The sequence below is a fragment of the Pelobates fuscus genome, chromosome 5, assembly GCF_036172605.1.
Source record: "Pelobates fuscus isolate aPelFus1 chromosome 5, aPelFus1.pri, whole genome shotgun sequence".
NCBI lineage: Eukaryota > Metazoa > Chordata > Amphibia > Anura > Pelobatidae > Pelobates > Pelobates fuscus.
This window is the reverse complement of record NC_086321.1, coordinates 361736611-361754070: the sequence shown is the minus strand read 5'-3', so window position 1 is coordinate 361754070 and position 17460 is coordinate 361736611. Positions and strand designations below refer to the sequence as shown.

General features: G+C 38.5%; 1 protein-coding gene across 1 annotated transcript in view; it reads right to left on the bottom strand.

Annotated features, from left to right (window-relative positions):
• Positions 1-526: 526 nt before the first annotated feature.
• PMP22 (peripheral myelin protein 22) overlaps positions 527-17460 on the bottom strand; it is a 423464-nt gene continuing 406530 nt past the window's right edge. The window contains exons 2-6 of the mRNA XM_063456042.1: positions 13842-13860; positions 11675-11776; positions 9395-9491; positions 5046-5186; positions 527-2247 (exon numbers count right to left, since the gene is read on the bottom strand). Coding sequence (XP_063312112.1) covers positions 2084-2247; positions 5046-5186; positions 9395-9491; positions 11675-11752 — 480 coding nt within the window. The 5' untranslated portion in view covers positions 11753-11776; positions 13842-13860 and the 3' untranslated portion in view covers positions 527-2083. The remainder of the gene's footprint in view (positions 2248-5045; positions 5187-9394; positions 9492-11674; positions 11777-13841; positions 13861-17460) is intronic.

Sequence of the window (17460 nt, the reverse complement as noted above, 5' to 3'; positions counted from 1 at the left end):
GAGGCAGATCAGGGGCAGAGCCAGCACAATTCAAACACAGCCCTGGACAATCAGCATCTCCTCATAGAGATGAATTGAATCAATGAATCTCTATGAGGAAAGTTCAATGTCTGCATGCAGAGGGTGGAGACACTGAATGTTTAGATGCATTTTAGTCAGCCATGACCCAGGAAGGATCTCTAACAGCCATCTGAGGAGTGGCCAGTGAAGTTATCACTAGGCTGTAATGTAAACACTGCATTTTCTCTGAAACAAGCAGTGTTTACAGCAAAAAGCCTGAAGGTAATGATTCTACTCATCAGAACAAATACACTAAGCTGTAGTTGTTCTGGTGACTATAGTGTCCCTTTAAGTATGCCATAGAGACAGCCAAGCAGCATTATTGGGCCAACATCATGTGACCACCACAAGCATCCAATCAAATTGTAGCCACAACCACCACATCTACATTAAACGCAACACGCACTTCTAAGCAGCCATATTTTTGTTTATTAAATATTCACATAGAACTCGTTTTAGCCGACAATGCAGAGTTTTCAAAGTTTTATTCTCAAAAAAATAAGTGTTATTGGATCAGAAGTTATACAGAGGTTAAAATATAAGGAATGGTTCAAAAGTTAATTATAGCACCACTTTGGTTTTTTTCTTTTTTAGCCGCCATTTTAAGGAACTACTTGTAACTAATTTACAATTAATACATCAGACTGCTCTATTTAAACTTTGTCATTTTTTTTTTAGTTTTTTTATTTTTTTGCCTTTTTTCAGAAACAAAACAATTGGTAAACAACTTTGGCTACCTCATTTGTGATAGATATATATATATATCTCTGTATATATATGTATAATACATGCACATTGGTAAAAAATTATATATATTTATATATACTGCACTTTTATTTAACTCTTTAAGAACTAGGGGGGGAGCAGTTATTAAATAGACAACTGCTCACCTCTGGCATTTAATGAGTTAAACATTTTCATTGTGAGAATTTTAGGGTTTATTTTTATTTTTTACACATTGTAATCTGTAACAAATCGGGTTGATAATAAACTGTCATTGTGGTGCCAAAGAGTACAAGCCCCTCAAAGACAAATTTAAAAGGGAAAATAGGCCATTTTATGAGGTCACAAGGCAAAATATGATATTAGGAAGGGTATAAAGTTATGGCTACAAACTATGATGTTTTAAACATGCTTGGTATTTGATACCATATTATCGTCCCCTAGGTGGGGATAGCATTTGACCACAAACTGCTTTCCCCAAATTCGCCCATGTTAATAATCAAACATGGTTTGCTTCTTCTATTCCCAAAAAAGATTAACTTTTCATAGGTTCGACAGTACTATCTGCTTGCGGTCAGCACAGTACACTGAAGATGTTCTCAAACCTCATTTCTTCTCTGGCTTTTGTATTGTAACTTTCTCTCGCTATGCCACCAGACCAACTGGTCTGCTGGATCACAGCCTAGATACCCTTGTAAGTGACACCCGGGTCCTATCCTCTCTCAGTACGGACCCAGAGATTGTGTAACAACACTAGCATAGATTATAGTGTCCCTTTTCACATCAAAACAGCCGAAGTGCCATAATGCCTCTCTCACACTTGCGGCAGCCATTTCTGTCCCTTGTGACTTCCCCCTTCCGGCTTACTCCACCGAGCTACAATCACTTGAGATTTAAGACTGTAGGTATTTGGTATTTTGTTGTAAGGCACAGAAAATTGGATCTTACTTTTGAGTTTTTTGGTATTTTTTTTTTCCTTTCTAGAATGGCTGTCCACACCAAAAAAAAAACATTTTGTAGCAGACGCGTAAATTTTTTGTTTTTAGCTTACAGAAGCTGGAGGTCAAAATAAGCAAACAATACTATGTACATATATGTAAAAAGTGTTATAAATAGGTTTTTAAACCATAGATACTATTTACATCTTCAATTAACACAGGAACCTGCCCCCACCACTCTCTCTTTGGTGAGGGGAGGTAATGTAAGGTTTGAATTCAATTCTCTGGGTTCCCCTTTTGACTTTTTGTTTGTTTTTTTGATTAGCGTTTCTTTCTTCCCCGTCTTCCATCTCATCCAGTGTTTATTCACGTTTTCTTAAGATGATATATATGATGCCACTGATGGCAGCAAGAGGGAAGGCCACCCACGCCAGGATGTAAGCAAACCCATAGCCGGTGACATCCTGCGTCTGCCATTCTGTGTGCCGCACGGTGAAGATGGAGGCACCAGCCATTACGCAGAGCCCTGCAGAAAAGAAGAATTAAGTTAATGATTTGGCAATTATAAGCTATACAGCTGATTAATAAATTATCTTCTACTCTATTTGTGTCTACGTATACCCAGCTTTTCAGTTTTCAAAGGGCTACTCAAAGGACCATAACAATTCTGCATAATTTCTAAATGTTATGGGGAGACATGAAGCCACTCTCACTGCTGGCAGTCTTGAGTTCTAATGTCTTGTTCCACTAAGATGTTCACGTAGATTCGCGTAGATTTTTACACCAGTTCTAAGCATAGATTTGCTCTGCTCATTTGCCTCAGAACTTGCTGAAAATTGTTGAAACCCTTAATAAAAATCTAATTAAAAAAAACAGAACAAAAAGAATCCAGTTTTGTTATCATGTATAACAGGTGACATCCTCTCTGGTTACTAAATAGAACAGAAGTGATAGGTTTCTTTAAGAGGCATTTTTACGCATTGTAATTTGGTTACACTGAGAGGTAACCCTCTAGATCACTGGGTTTAGTTGTTTTTTTGTTTTCTTGCCTACTGCAGAATGATTTTTATAATAACAGCTTTGTTTCAGTGGATTCTGTAGCATATTCAGTTCCTTTTTAACCGAGTTCGGATTAGTCTACAAGACACCTACATTTCCTGGCACTAATGCCTCTGTTACACAGCAGCCATTGTCTTGTAGAAAGTGCAGGCGTGGGCATTTTGCAAACCATGTCATTTCTCAACATCGCCCAATGCGCGGCGCCTACTTTCCCAACATCGATACTTAGTGACAAGAAGGGTTCTGTCAGCAAGATACAGCGAAAAACAAAACACTCGATACAGCCCTTGCCAATGGCACCTACAGGTTTTGTTTTGGTTAGTTAAAGGGACTGGGAAATGTCAACAGAGTGCATATATGCACACTAGCACAATTCTAAAACAATTCTTTAATGGAACAACCTCAGGTCAAGAATATTTTTGTAACCTTCACATGTCCCTTTATTGTTTTAGACTCCATTAAAAATAAAAACAAATCAAAAATTAAATAAACTTACCTGTAATCCAGCCATGGGCCTCAGTGTCTCCTCTCTGCAGCTTCTCGATCTCTTTTAAGTTCCTCAGAATTGATGGGCTCATGCTACGCACATGTGCAGCAATAGCTGCAATCCACTAATCTAAAGCTGTGCGTGATGATGCCAAACTGAAGACCTTGAACAGACACTCTAGGCACCATAACCAGTTGTTATGGTGCCAGAAGTCCCCGGGTGCTGTCCACTAGTAATCTTTCAAACCATTTAGGAACAGTTTGACTCTTGCCAAGTTTGTCAGGTGCCCAAAATTCTTCCAGTTGGACTTGGCCTGACAAGGCGGAAGTACATTCTTCCACATCATCATACCAACTCATACCAGATTTTGAACAGTATTCATTCATTGGCTAAGTGTGATCTGATGGCCAATGAACATGATATGATAATGTGGAAGTATAAACACACTTTATCAAGCCAACTCAGGTCAGGAGGGCCATGGAAACAGTACAGAGCAAGGTAAGAGTCAACCGTTCCAAGCTGCTTCACCAGTGCATGGGAACAATCAATTAATCTGGACTGGCCAAACACTAATACTATTAAAAGCCTCTAGTAATGGTGATGCCTCAGCTGGTCACTGCAGATTCCCATGACGCATCACTAAACTACATGTCCCACGATACTCTGCCAGTCTTCGTGGAACTATTATTATTATTAACGCTTCGTAACAAACATCTACTGTGGCAAGGATAGCCATCACTAGAGTGAGTCATCAGCCTGCTATGTAACAGCATGGCACACTTGTAATCCTGAGCTCAAATCACAGTCTCTTCTAAACAAGTAATGAATAGGTTTTAATCTCTTGCCCTCTGATAACCGGGAGATCCAGCCTTTTGTTTTGTCAGCGGAGGAAAGGACGCACTGTATGTGACACATCATAGCAGACATCCGCGATCTGGATAATGGACTATATCATTCACTCCCTTTTTTTCCCAGAACAGCTTATGTACAAAATAGAACCTTGGGTGTCTTCTACTTAAACCGTGTTGCCCCTAAGCACTTCTCACTGTTCCAACAGTGACATCATTCAGAAAGGAAAATTTATAGCAAAATATTTATAACAATCACGTCCTGCATTTAGCATAAAAACAAATATAGTCACAGTAAACTAGAAGGGTGGAGGTTTTATTATTTTCTTAAAGGAAAAATTGTTTAGCAAATATACCTCCAAAGAAAATCTGCATATAATTTGTTTTGCAGGTTTTCTAGGGGGCTATATAAAATCATGGTTAGTAGCTGCAGAACTAGTATCCGCAGCTCGTGCAAGCCCTTTCCTTCTTCCCTAGTACAGACTTCTTAATGAGCTGTATTACAGCTACCAGAAAGTAACAGGGCCGGCTGTCCTGATAGAACTCGGGGAGGTGTAATATGGCTCACTTCTAAAAGTGCAAATTTCTAATGAAATCCATACTTTTATCAAATGAAAAAGGGCACACTCACACATAAAGCACTTTGGCAAGTTTCTTTAACTCACTCAGCAGTGACACTCTTGGGGAACGCACTTTTTGGGTCCAAAAATTTAATTAATGCAATGATCTGCACGTTGCACAAAATTGTATTTTCTCAATTTACCTACCATAAAGCTATTGCCTAATTCAACTGGTTTTCTTCAGATCTAGTCAATACCATATTTCAATCTACTCATCGCTTTAGATTTTTTTGGCACCTGTTTATACCCCAACCAGTTTAATAACTTGTACTGGCGGGTGGGTACAAAGGAAGGATATAATGCTACTTACCAGCAAGCACCTGAAAGAGTCCCGTTAGGTAGAACCTTCCACCTTTTGTCAGTGTGAAGAGCTGGCAGAAGAACAGGAACAGAGACAGAACGCTGAAGATAATAGACAGGATCATCATGGCCTGGACTGACTGGAGCCACTCTGTAAAAGGAGAGACACATATTGATCAGTCTACATAAGAGGAAACACTTCACAACCTAATAGCAAATACTGTCTGGAGACTTTAACGTATGGAATTCGCATTCACAGCACTGTATCAGCTGATTTTGTTCCCATTCATGGCTCCTATAAGCACTGCTTCCTCAACAACCAACTGAAGATGATGTAAAGTGTCCTTCAGCAAAGATGGGAAGAAATTCGAATGTTTCTCAACAGTGATTTGTACTAAAATGGTTTGAAGTGTTGATTATTGTGATGATCGGGTCATTATGTGATTCTTGGGTTCTTTTACGTCCATTGTACACCGTTCCAATTAACGTATTGATTGTACGCACTGGAACTTGCTTAGAAGACCAACTCTTTGAATGTCCAGATCTGAGTTCTTGAAGGAACGTTGAAGGAATATCTCAAGAGTAATGACATGGACTGCAGAGGATTGTATTTCGATTACCTGACACTTGTTTTCCTTCTTACATTTTTGATGGACTTTGAAGGAAATTAGTTTGTAAGAATCTCCACGGATCCCTTCTATAAATCTGTGAACTATGTACTATTTTCTTTTTTTTTTTTTTTTAGAACTATGTACTATATTTGTACTAACTATGTCTATTTCCTTTGGTTCTGGCAAGTGTTTTTTATTTTTTATTTTTTTGATATCATAATACACATGCATTCTTTTCTTGGGTAAAACATAAATAAAATAAAAACTAAATATCCCATGTACACCCTCTCGCTACCTGTAGATCAACTAGTCAAATCCATTTAGCAATGCTTTTATTCTATAACTGCCTTGTGAATGGTCTTGTTAATAATCTCATTGGCAGAATACTCAGAAAATCCCTGTGTAATAGAAACACAACCCTTGAATTATTTAGTATCTGAGCATCTAGCTAATTGCTGGGGCCTCATTTTTCCATTATACTGGCTGTCTGAGAGTTCCTGGCATTGGTCTGTACTTTAATCTTGGTATCTATTAAGAGAATGGGTGTTCCAGGGTCACATTAACTAACTTTTCAACTATAAATTGTAAAAGACCTTTCATGAATATACTAACAGAATTTTTTTTTTTCTTTCTTCATTTTGAAGCCTACAATTTTAGGTAATCGTTTGGCTTATGAGATTTTTCAGGGTTGTAGATGATCTGTGAACATGCGTATATATGACAAAATTTTTATATTCAGTTGCTGACCAGCTTGGCACTCAGGGAGCTACAGAAGTCCGTACCGTCACCCAATCCTTGAGTCAATTGTTTCTGAGCCTGAAAATTCCAGTAATACCCATGTACCTAGTAGCTAGCACAAGTCAAGTTAATACAGCTTCCTATAATCTTGTGGCTCACTCATAAGATCATTTGAGTCCAAAGAACGTTCTCAAGACCCATCAGTCAGCATTCTTTATTATTCCATTTGTATTGTTTCTCTTCCTGGTTTAATGCACCCTTAGACAGGGTGCGGATCTTAGCCTGGCCTAAGGTATGAGGGCAACGCAAATAAAGAGTGCAAACATCTCTCATTCTCTTGTCTGCTGGCTGTATACACCTTAAAATAACCTTTTAGAGGCTTGGAAGATACACTCCCCGTTATTCATTATCTCAGTCTGCTATTATTTAAATATTTATTTATTTTATACAGTTACGGTCTTTGTAAAATATACTTCACAGAGTTTAGGGTAGTGTTTGTTCAAGAAGTACCAAGAAGTGTTTGTTTGAGAACTACCAAGAATTCAATTCTCGCCTAGCAAGAGAATATTCACTGAAACTTGAGCTGGACATTTAGAGAAGGAGTGCCAAACTGCAGATAATACTGGACTACGATTACTATAATCCTCCTCAAGGCCATAGGTGATTTTCAACACCCTTAAAAGAACAATATAGGGTCAGGAACACAAACGCCTTATTTCCAGCACTTTGCAGGTCTGCCGACGCTGGCCCCGCCGCCTTGGCTAACATCATCAGAATTGATAATCTCAGTCAATCCAATGCTTTCCCATCTGAGAAGTGGCCACTAGAGGTGTTTTATAGGCTCCAATGAAACACAGCCTTTTCCCAGAAAAGGCAATGTTTACTGTAAAAAGGCTGCAGGCACTGACTATACTCACAAGAACCGCTACTAATAAGCTGTAGTTGTTCTGGTGACTATAGTGTCTTTTTAATTTTAAGGGAGCTACCATTCCCACATAATTTCAATTTACATTTAAAACACATTAAACTGTGTTCACAAGCTAAATAATTTTGGCAAAGGATACTGTGACCAAAAGGTATATAGATAGAGAGATAACTATACCCTGTTGGCTTGGCAAAAGGCTTTAACATCTTCTGTGTCAATATGTGGGGTGCATTCCCATAATTCAATGCATAGCAGTATTTGTGCCTGCCCATGGCATGATTGCGTCTCCAGGCCCCACTAAATCTCACAACGTTTAAATTACCAAACGGAACCAAGTGTGTTTTTAGAGGTTATATCTGGAGGTGTGACCAATAGGCGGGACTATTCAGTTTCTTTATTGTAACCCCAGAACCAACTGATTTCTGTTTGATTGCTTTTTCTAAACTACGGTTTTAAACACACAGTGTCATTCCTACAGAGAAGTCTAATGCATTAAAACACACAAGACATTCTAAATTAGAAAAATAAAATCGTCAAAGTAAAGAGACATTTTGATCTCTCTTTACTTTGAGAGGAGTCTCTCTTGAAAACTTCACTTCACAAGGGACACCTGTCAAGCCAGCCCCACAATAACACTAAAATCCTAATTTCTCATGTTAAAAGTATCGAAAGCGTATCGGAGGGTATAAGGATGGGTGTACTGGTTGATACTTTTTAGTTTTGGAAAGCTGAGACATAGAACATAGAGGATCTCTCTACTGCCTCCCTATGGATCTCATGTACAGCCACCAGACACCTAGCGATATGTTGCAAACCCTGTAGATTTCATTGTTGCCATATTACTCCTAAAAAATACACTGGTTCTAAACTGATTAATGGCCCATCAGCATTGGAAAGGGGTCACGTCCTAACACCTGGGGTCAAGTAACAAGGTGACGTTTTGAAATTCCTACGGAAGGTGCTTGTACTCATTCTTAAATTATAAAAGTCATCGATGGGTATCAGAGCCCAATGATTATTAACTGAACAGTATGACAAGCTGAACTGATTGTGCAAATTCGAATTTATTTCAAACCCTTGATATTCTGGCGTCAGTTCTACATTTTAACAGTGAACATTTCTGAGCTCACAGTTAAGTGAAACTCCGATATTGTGGGTATAATTAAACAGTTGAGAGCTTCCTTGGCTTGGCATGGTATCTTTCAACAGGACTCATTGGGCAGAATTTGTATAAGAGAGGATCCTACAAGTCGATATCTTTCAGGATCTCTACGTCATCTAATTTGTCCTCATGTAGCAAAAAACAGACAGCTAAAACATATTATATACTATTTTCTTCTAAGATTCTTTGTTTATCACATTATTTGAGCCTACAGTTGAATGACAAGTGTATCTCTGTCAATGTGAGTTTAATTGAGCTGCATGTACACTGTTTAAACACAAGGGGGAGCTTGGACACAAGGAGCTGCCATGATACATTACCACCCAGAAACCAGATGTGATAAAGGGATCGTCAGGCCTCTGAAACACGAGAGCCAAGCTGAAAGTAACTGCACTATAACTATATTTATCCAAGTTATGTTTATGAATCTGAAAGGGCAGGCAGTTGAAATAAACTCCAGAGTGCTTAACTGTTCACCGGCTCCCAAGAGGACATTCTTGTGGTGCATGCCCTTACTCTTGTGTCAAAGAACTGACAGTAAAACAAGGTGCCAGAGAAGGAGGCTGGGACTAAACCCACAAACACACAAACGATCCCATTACCCTGGGAGTCTCGAAGATGTATTTTATTCCTTCGAGACCTAGAGGTTTGGTTGGTGTTAAAATAGTTTACTGCTTTTTCTGGATCAACAAACAAGGCGAATTATAAAGGTCGAACTTTATTTTTCTAGTGTCTTTTATGTTCAAACTAACTTTCTTCTGTTGGATCAACAGCAGATGCAGGGATGTGTGAAACAGTGTATTTGATGCACTTGACTTGATTCTTTCCTCAACCTCTATCGCTATGGGACCACTTGCAATGGAACCCAACACCTTAACTGGAAATGTTGGGATAGTCGGCCAGCCCCATCACTAATCACTCACCATTGTTGGAGGCTGACAGACACTGCCAGGTGCTAGTCGCTGTCCCACTGCAGTTCTGCCAAAGGTCCGCTGAGTAGTTGTTGCCCACCAACCAGCTCTGGTAAAGGAAGAAGAAGGTCCAAAGAGTTAGGAGAACACAACAAACGAGAGGCCCTTTCATGCTGCAGTACACAGCCGGACCAGGTATGACTCTGAAATCCCAGCAGTCTAATAACAATACCCAAGTACCATGCTTTTATGTGGGCTACCAAAATATTGTATGGTGTCTCTATTTTAAGGTATCGTGACTAGCAAATAACTCCATTTCCAATGTGAGGGTGGACTTGCAGAGATGGTGGGCAGAATGTTGCATACCTGGCAAATGTATAAGGTTAGGAATAACCCATCCTTTTCTATTGTATGGTCATTGACCTTTAAGCTACCCAAGAGGGCACAAGCACAATGCCATATGGCACTGCCAACTGTAACAAGCGGAAGGTGCCCTTAGACTGCCCCACCCTAAGATCCACCAAGCAGGAACACATTATCCCTCATTATCAGACGGCTTCCACTGGCAATTACACGTCAGAGAGAGATGCAATAGGAAATATTTCCCTTAATACTATGGAGTAAATATGGGCTGAGACTCCGAGGGTGATCAGCAAGTCTACACCAAGAACAAGACTAGGCTTACGTTGACACTCCAGGTACTTTATCTCTCTGTATATCCTTTGTACATATTAGGCTGTATGTATACAAAAAGCACACACTTGGCAACGGGCAACCTGATGACAGATGCGTTTGGTATTCACAAACAGTCATTCGGTGCACGTCAACAAACAAACATTTCAACTGGACTGTGTTAACACTAACATCCCCAGCATTTATACACACACATTAATTTAACTGCAGAGCAGACATTGGCTAAGTCTGTTTTTTTGCCGCCCACACCAAATTTACTTTAGCCAGTAGGCCTCAATAAGCAGCTCTTTAATTAAAAACTATCCTGGCTCATTTGACAACATCAATCAATGTGGGTTTTATTCTACATGTAGAATAAACAGGATATCACCGGGATCATTCTCATTTTCAAATACAAGTGAAGCCATTTGCTGCAGGTGCAAAGGGGTTAACAGGGAGTATTCCCCTCCGCCCCAGCCCTCTGCATGGTAAAAACATTATAGTGCCCACTGTCTCCTCTCCCAGAGGTTGCATGGATTTTGGGAGTGTTCAAAGCTTGCAAACCTATGATAAACCCATTCACAGATGTAGCCTATGCTGCTCTATTTTCTCCCTTCCAAGGTATCAACTGAAAACGCACTCTGGCTTTTTTTTTTCCTTGAGAAAAACTACGTTTAGCCATATGTTCAACCGACACCTCACAGCACAATGTGATTCTGTTTAAACGTTCATCTGGAAAATACATTAACATGACTGCGTCGTATAAATTATTTACGACCAGTTACTGAACTACGGTTATGTCGAAAAAAAATTATGAACTGTTTTTTTTTTCTTTGCTTATACATAGTTATAAATAATATATTTGTCGCTTGTGACAAAAGACAAAACAACAAAACCAGACACGTACATTTTTGTTCTACAGGTAAAAGCATGAAAAAGGCCAGATTTAAGGTTGTGAATTACTCCAGAATGTATCAAGAGCTAAAACACTATAGCTAGCATTGTAAACATAATCAAAGTTTGTATTCCACAAAGGAAGCTCTGAGATATTTCTTACACAATGCTATGCAAGTTATCGACCTAGGAATGCTAGGATTTTGAGGTCACAATTGGTACATTAACCAAGTGAGCCATCATCTTTCTAATTACAGAACTCTAATCATTCCTAAATTTCCTTAAAACCTAAAAACCATAAATGTATAATGTTGCTTCATGACAGCTCAAACACACACACACACACACACACACACAGAAACACACACACACACTGTCTCTCTCTCTCTTATTCTAACCTTTCCAGCTGTTAATGAAATAATCTAATCTAGAAACACGTTATGGTCTGGATTATCAACTATGGAAAATTAACAAAGGAATCCCAAGTTTTTAGGAGAAATATCCAAAATAGAAAATGTAACAGACATAATTTCTAATTTGACTAATTTGGTCTAAAACTTACAGTACTCATGTCACCATGAACAATTAATAAAATCCACAGAGCAAAAATAATATTTTTTAAAAATGCAACAAGCTCTTAAATAAAAATATATAAAGTCATATAGTTGCTATGGTTTACAGATACACTGAGTGTTCTAGCAGTTTATTTACAAACATTATACTTACACTAACTATAGTAGATACAAACAACAGGACCAGGACTGCAATGTGCAGAATAATGATTCCAAGGAGTAATACAAGCATCTTCAATCAAGTCTTTGAGGATTCCTAAAGAGGATAAAAAATAAATAAATCCCACTTTTAATACAATATGTCCCCTTTTCTCGACCTTATTCCTCCAAGCAGAACTCCCAGAGTAAAGTAGAGGCTTGGGACTGTTAGACTAGATTCAGACAAGGGTGTGTCAGCGCATGATCAACTTTCATTGGACGGTAGGGGGAGCCTGGCCATCAGGCTATAGGAGTTGAAACGTGTTTATTTATTTTTTTTATTTAATAAGAATGGATTTCATTTTATTTAACCCGTTAAGAGGCAGATTGGCTGAAATCTACACCCTCTCTAGTTCTTATCTTGATCTGATTATTTTGTTGTTTGTTATTCATTTACAATTTGTTTTATCATTAGTCTACTTAAACCTGTGTTATGTTTCTACAAAATGTATTATTTTCTATTTTTTTTTTCTCTCTTCAGTTTTGGAGTTGTATGACTTAGCACAACCTTACAGTTTAGGCTGGTGTAGATCGATCCCCTTAAAATGTCTGTGTTGCCCTTAAACATCAGTATTTTTCTGAGACACAAGGGTAATGGTGTTCTCTGTAACACACATGTTATCCTTAGTGGCACTCAATTGGTTAGTCACACTTTTTTTTCCTTTGGCAAAATGCCTACCTGGCCTCTTCCACCACACGTTACTGGGATAACCTTACAGAATATATAAATGTTACTTTTTTCAAAAGCAAAAAAAATAAAATAATAATAATAATTCACCTCCCCCCTTAACACACCCAGAATGTCCACCACAGGAGCTGCCATCTGCTGAACAACTACTGCTTTCTGAACTTTATTTTGAAGAATCACATATGGGATTGATAAGAATGTAAGAATTAAGCTGGGTCTATGGAAACCACCAGGGCTGTGTCTGGGTTCCTGAAAGGGTGCAGTCTGTCTGAAATTGGACACTAAGATCACAAGAAAAAAATACCTTAAGAAGGGGGGGGGGGGGGATTTGGGGTATATAGACACTAATTCTGCAAGGCTATAAAGCAACAACTTCAGTGAAGATCTATGAAGAAAATAAGCTTTGATAACCTTTCTAAGTAAATCTGCAAGCATTGATTAATACTATTCCCCATTTATAACGATTTATCTTGTAAAACCTTCTATGTATCTAAACTAAAGGAATCTTCCTCTGATCTCGTGTAATGTAGCAAGGGCAGACTCTACACAAATTGCATCATTCCAAACTTTCTAAATCACAGGCTGTGTGCTGTCTGTCCTGTGGTTAGACATAATACAAAAATCATAACCTCTGTATAAATATTCCCAGGAATCTGGTTAGATAAATCCTAGACATTCTTTCACTGTAGCCAAGTAGGTTAAATGCAAAATGAATTTTCAGTTGGGAAAAAAAAAAAAAAAATCCAACATGCAATACAGATATTCTAAACAGAAATATTAGATAATAACACAGAGCATGTCAAAACACGAATTAAAATATAATGATTCATGTTAAAATAGAATTACTGCTTACTGCAGAGCTATAACAGTTCACAGAGGCTACAAAGCCATACTGAGATGGGTGTGTACCTACCGTTATCTGCAGTACACATACCACAAACAACCCACCTTACATAATAGTTTAGTTTTTTCCCATAGATTTTTAGTTTCTTTATATATATAATTTTAGCTATTCACTATACTCATAATAAAATATTCTCTCTGCACAATGTAAACAGAATTAAAAAAAATAAACAAAATGGAAATGTGGCTAAAAGGTGGGTAGATGAGAATGGATTAAGATGTTTTGGATTTTAGACATGCAGGAGCATTCAATGGGCCAATCGATGTATGTTCTGCAATATCTCTAGAGTTACATGTAACAACAGCAGACACGTTAGAACCAGCACAGACACAGTGTAAATATTTAGTGAATCCATTTGGAAAAATTGCATTTTTTTTCCCCCACCTGGATGTTACAAAAAATAAATAAAATAAAATAAAATACAATTCTTCAATCCCCCCCCCCCTCCCTCTCCCCCAGATCTGTTAGATCAGAAGGCAGATAATCTTGAAGATGAGATGGTGAAGATAAAACATTCTATTAAAGACTTACTTAGTGCAAGTTTCCAAGGGGGTAAGTGAGTCTCCACCAGAGTTCTAGTTATAGACAGCCAAGGCAGCAGCAGATCCAGGCTGTGAGTGTGTATATCCCCAGTGCCCAAACTGAGTTATTTGAGGTTAGAGGCTCCAAGTGAGACCAGGAGGGACGCCCCTTTAGGCTGGGATGCTGGGTGTGTCACAGACTCTGACACAGAATGGATGGGTTTCTTTCTATAAATAAGATAGCAGGAATCAGGCTAGGAAATCACAAGTAGTTTACTCATTTCTCTTTGGGTGACATCATGCTGGAATTTGACTTTTGGAACTATTACGATTTAAAGGGCCTGTTGCCATGGTAATCACAAACACACCCACCCACACAGCCAGGGTGACCCATTTCAGATCACATCACACCCTCCACACCCACACAGCCCACAGCTCATCTTCCAGTTGGCAGATAAAATAAACAGTTATCAGCAGGGATTACAGAAATAAATAAACAGCTCTTTCACAACACCTGTTCCCCACTACAGCTCCCATCACACTCAGTACACAGAAATATATTGTACTCTTGCAGAAGTTGCCTTGGTATGTATTCTATTATCCCATACACTTTGGAACGTCACCTATTATTTTCCCATCACTCTAAGCCAGCCTTTGAAACATCTGTAAATCCAGTGACCTGCAGCTGCTATCATCCTCAGCCAGATGGGATAAGAATGCTGATTGTTCACCAGAGCAGCTGCTGTGCCAGATGGTACACGTCCCTGCTTGTCACAGCTGTGAGAGCAACAGATATAGCTGCTGTAAGCCTGCAGCCTGTGTTGGTGCATTGGGGTTAACTATGAAGTTAGTCTAGGGGACACTGGCAGATAAAAGTACCGTGACTCCTATAGAGATAGGACCTTCTGGGCCCATATAGAGATAAGAACAGTTTGGCCCCTGGTGAGATAAGGACTGCTTGACCCACACTGTGTGCACATTTTTACAAGTCCCAGAATCCTGGCCCTACTGTCTTTATTTCCATGATACCCCTATGCTTATCTCATATGTATGTTTACTATCACAGTTTGGAAGGTTACAATACACAATATTCTTCATGGTTTACTGAATAAGATTAGGGAAAGATTACTTTGCAGATGACTAAACAGGACTTCCAATCCCATAATTCCCTACCTCTGTGCCAACGATGGCACTGTTTTGACAAAGGACTTGGAATACACAAGAGCTAATAAGAAGAGATAGACTGTAGCAGAGTCAGAGGAGGGCTGCAAACAACCAGCCCAATTAAAGGCCAAATCAGCACACTGTCTCAGCAAGCTCCACTTCCTCGCTTCATTTTATATTAATTGTAATATTAATACTACGATAAATGAAAAAAAACAAAGACTCTATTGTACAGCGCTACAGAGTTTGTTGGCGATTTATAAATAATAATAATAATAATATAATTACCAAATATATTTAGTACTGTGCTGTGAGGCAGCAGCCTACTCTCTATGCTAGTGCGCCCCTGCCAGCCCTCCCCTGAGCAGAGTGGAGGCAATAAAGACAGATGATGTACAAATATTTAATAAAGTGAGACTCAACTTGTCATAATCAGTCTGATGATAAAGAATAGGGATTGTCATCAGTGCGGGAACCAGACAATTCCCTGAGTTATTAAAGCACAATTACAGCTATAAACCAAGGTATTATATAGTGTAAGATATCCAAAGGTGATTGAAGAATGGGGTAAACATGAGAAAATACAAAGGAGTTTACCGTTTACATATGCGTAATGTAAAGAAATTGCATTAACTTTCTCAATTATTAGTTTTTTGAAACTCCAACGCATAAACTAAGATAAGCATGGCATATGTAAAAGGCAGTTGTGAGCTTCCTGATCAAATGAACATACAGTCTAAAACGAAGAGAGCTCTAATTATACGAGAGGTTAAAGTGCAGTATAAGGGAAGACTGATTGGGGCACTAACAATATAAAGTATATATAAGTTTTATGGTATGCAAAGGATGCATGTCATAGACGAGTCGGGGTGGAATTTTATATAGAGAGAGAAATTAACTCTTAAATTACCATGCTTTCCTAAACAAGTGAATTTATAGGAATATTTTAATCGGTACGTTGACTTATAACATCAGAAAATAAACAACATCAAACGTTGACTTATAACATCAGAGGACATTGAATTGGGTTCTATTTACGAAAACAGAAGACAAGTTAATCTATTTTATAAGGAGAAATAAGCACTTGCACTGGTGGGCCCCCTAAAATTATATGTGGCCTAACATTTCCTGACACTCCGTGGGAACGAGCCATTCCTTTCTTGCAGAGAGATTTATGGGAATTTTTGTTGTCTACATATAAACTATTAAATATCAAAGAAGTTAGACATCTTGATCTGTATGTATCCACAGCATTAGACGTATACACGGCTCTAATAGTAAGATAAACATGATAGGAAAAGCAACACTCTCTAATAATGTACATGAAATACTTTATATTGTTGTGTGTCTCTGGTTCCCAACACCCCCGCTCCCTTTGCCAGTGATGTGAAATAATAAGATCATTGTTTAATTTAGGGGCAGAGGCCCAGTGAGGGCGACCCAGACCAGCTGTCTGGACTAAAAACTACTATGTACCAAGAGGAGTATTCACTAAGCAGTGATCGGGTAGTGTAGTGGTATCCAAATTGCACAATGTAGGTCTTGTTGTTTTTTTTCTCTCTTGACTAAGTTGGTTATTTTTTTTCCCCAATTTGGCTATTTTATCTGAAATGTAGCAGCTTAGTGAATAAACCCCAGAAGCCTGCGGTTTTCCATTTTATCATGAGGATACTACAGTGTTTTTTCGGCCTTATTATAAATTGCTGCAGGGTAAAACGTTATCCTCTTAAACTCATTAAGATTATGCAATTCTTTAAGTGTAAGGGACAGAGCCTTAAACATCACATAAGAGGACGCAATAATAAACTGAGATTTGAGCTAATTTTTCAATTGGTAATTTTCTGCCACTAATCCACAAATCCACACTGATCCAGCCCCACTCATCCTTTTCATCTATGCTTTGTAGAGTGCTCTGTACGGGCTCCACTATTCCAGGATAGGGAACAAACTGGCCCAAACCTACCTTTATCTTACTCATCTTTACTCACACCGCTTAGCAAATCCGGACAATTTCATTCAGGTCAATTCATTCCTGCTTGCCTGAAAAAAAAACTGACTCAATTGAAACTGCATTTAGCCAAATGGGTGCCAGCTGTATATTGCTGCTATAAAAAAATGGCACTAAGGTACAAGTAGGGTTGGGCAATTTAGGACGAAGGTATATTTAAATAGGATACGGGGGGTTTGCAGGTAGCATTGGGGTACCTTGGGTAAAGGTTGCAATTCCCCTAATTTGTATCAAGGGAGTTAGATCAAACACATTAAGGGGATTGAGTTACAATTTATTTGTCTGGAACAGTGTTAATTTTGTCGTCAAATTTTAATTTATTTTTAGTCATAGTCTTTTGGCTAAAAAGCCATTTTAGTTTTAGTCGTATTTTAGTCATCTGAATTGTTTTCGTTTTAGTCTAGTTTTAGTCGACTAAGTCCCCAGTAGAGTTTAGTCAACACAACTAAAATCTAAT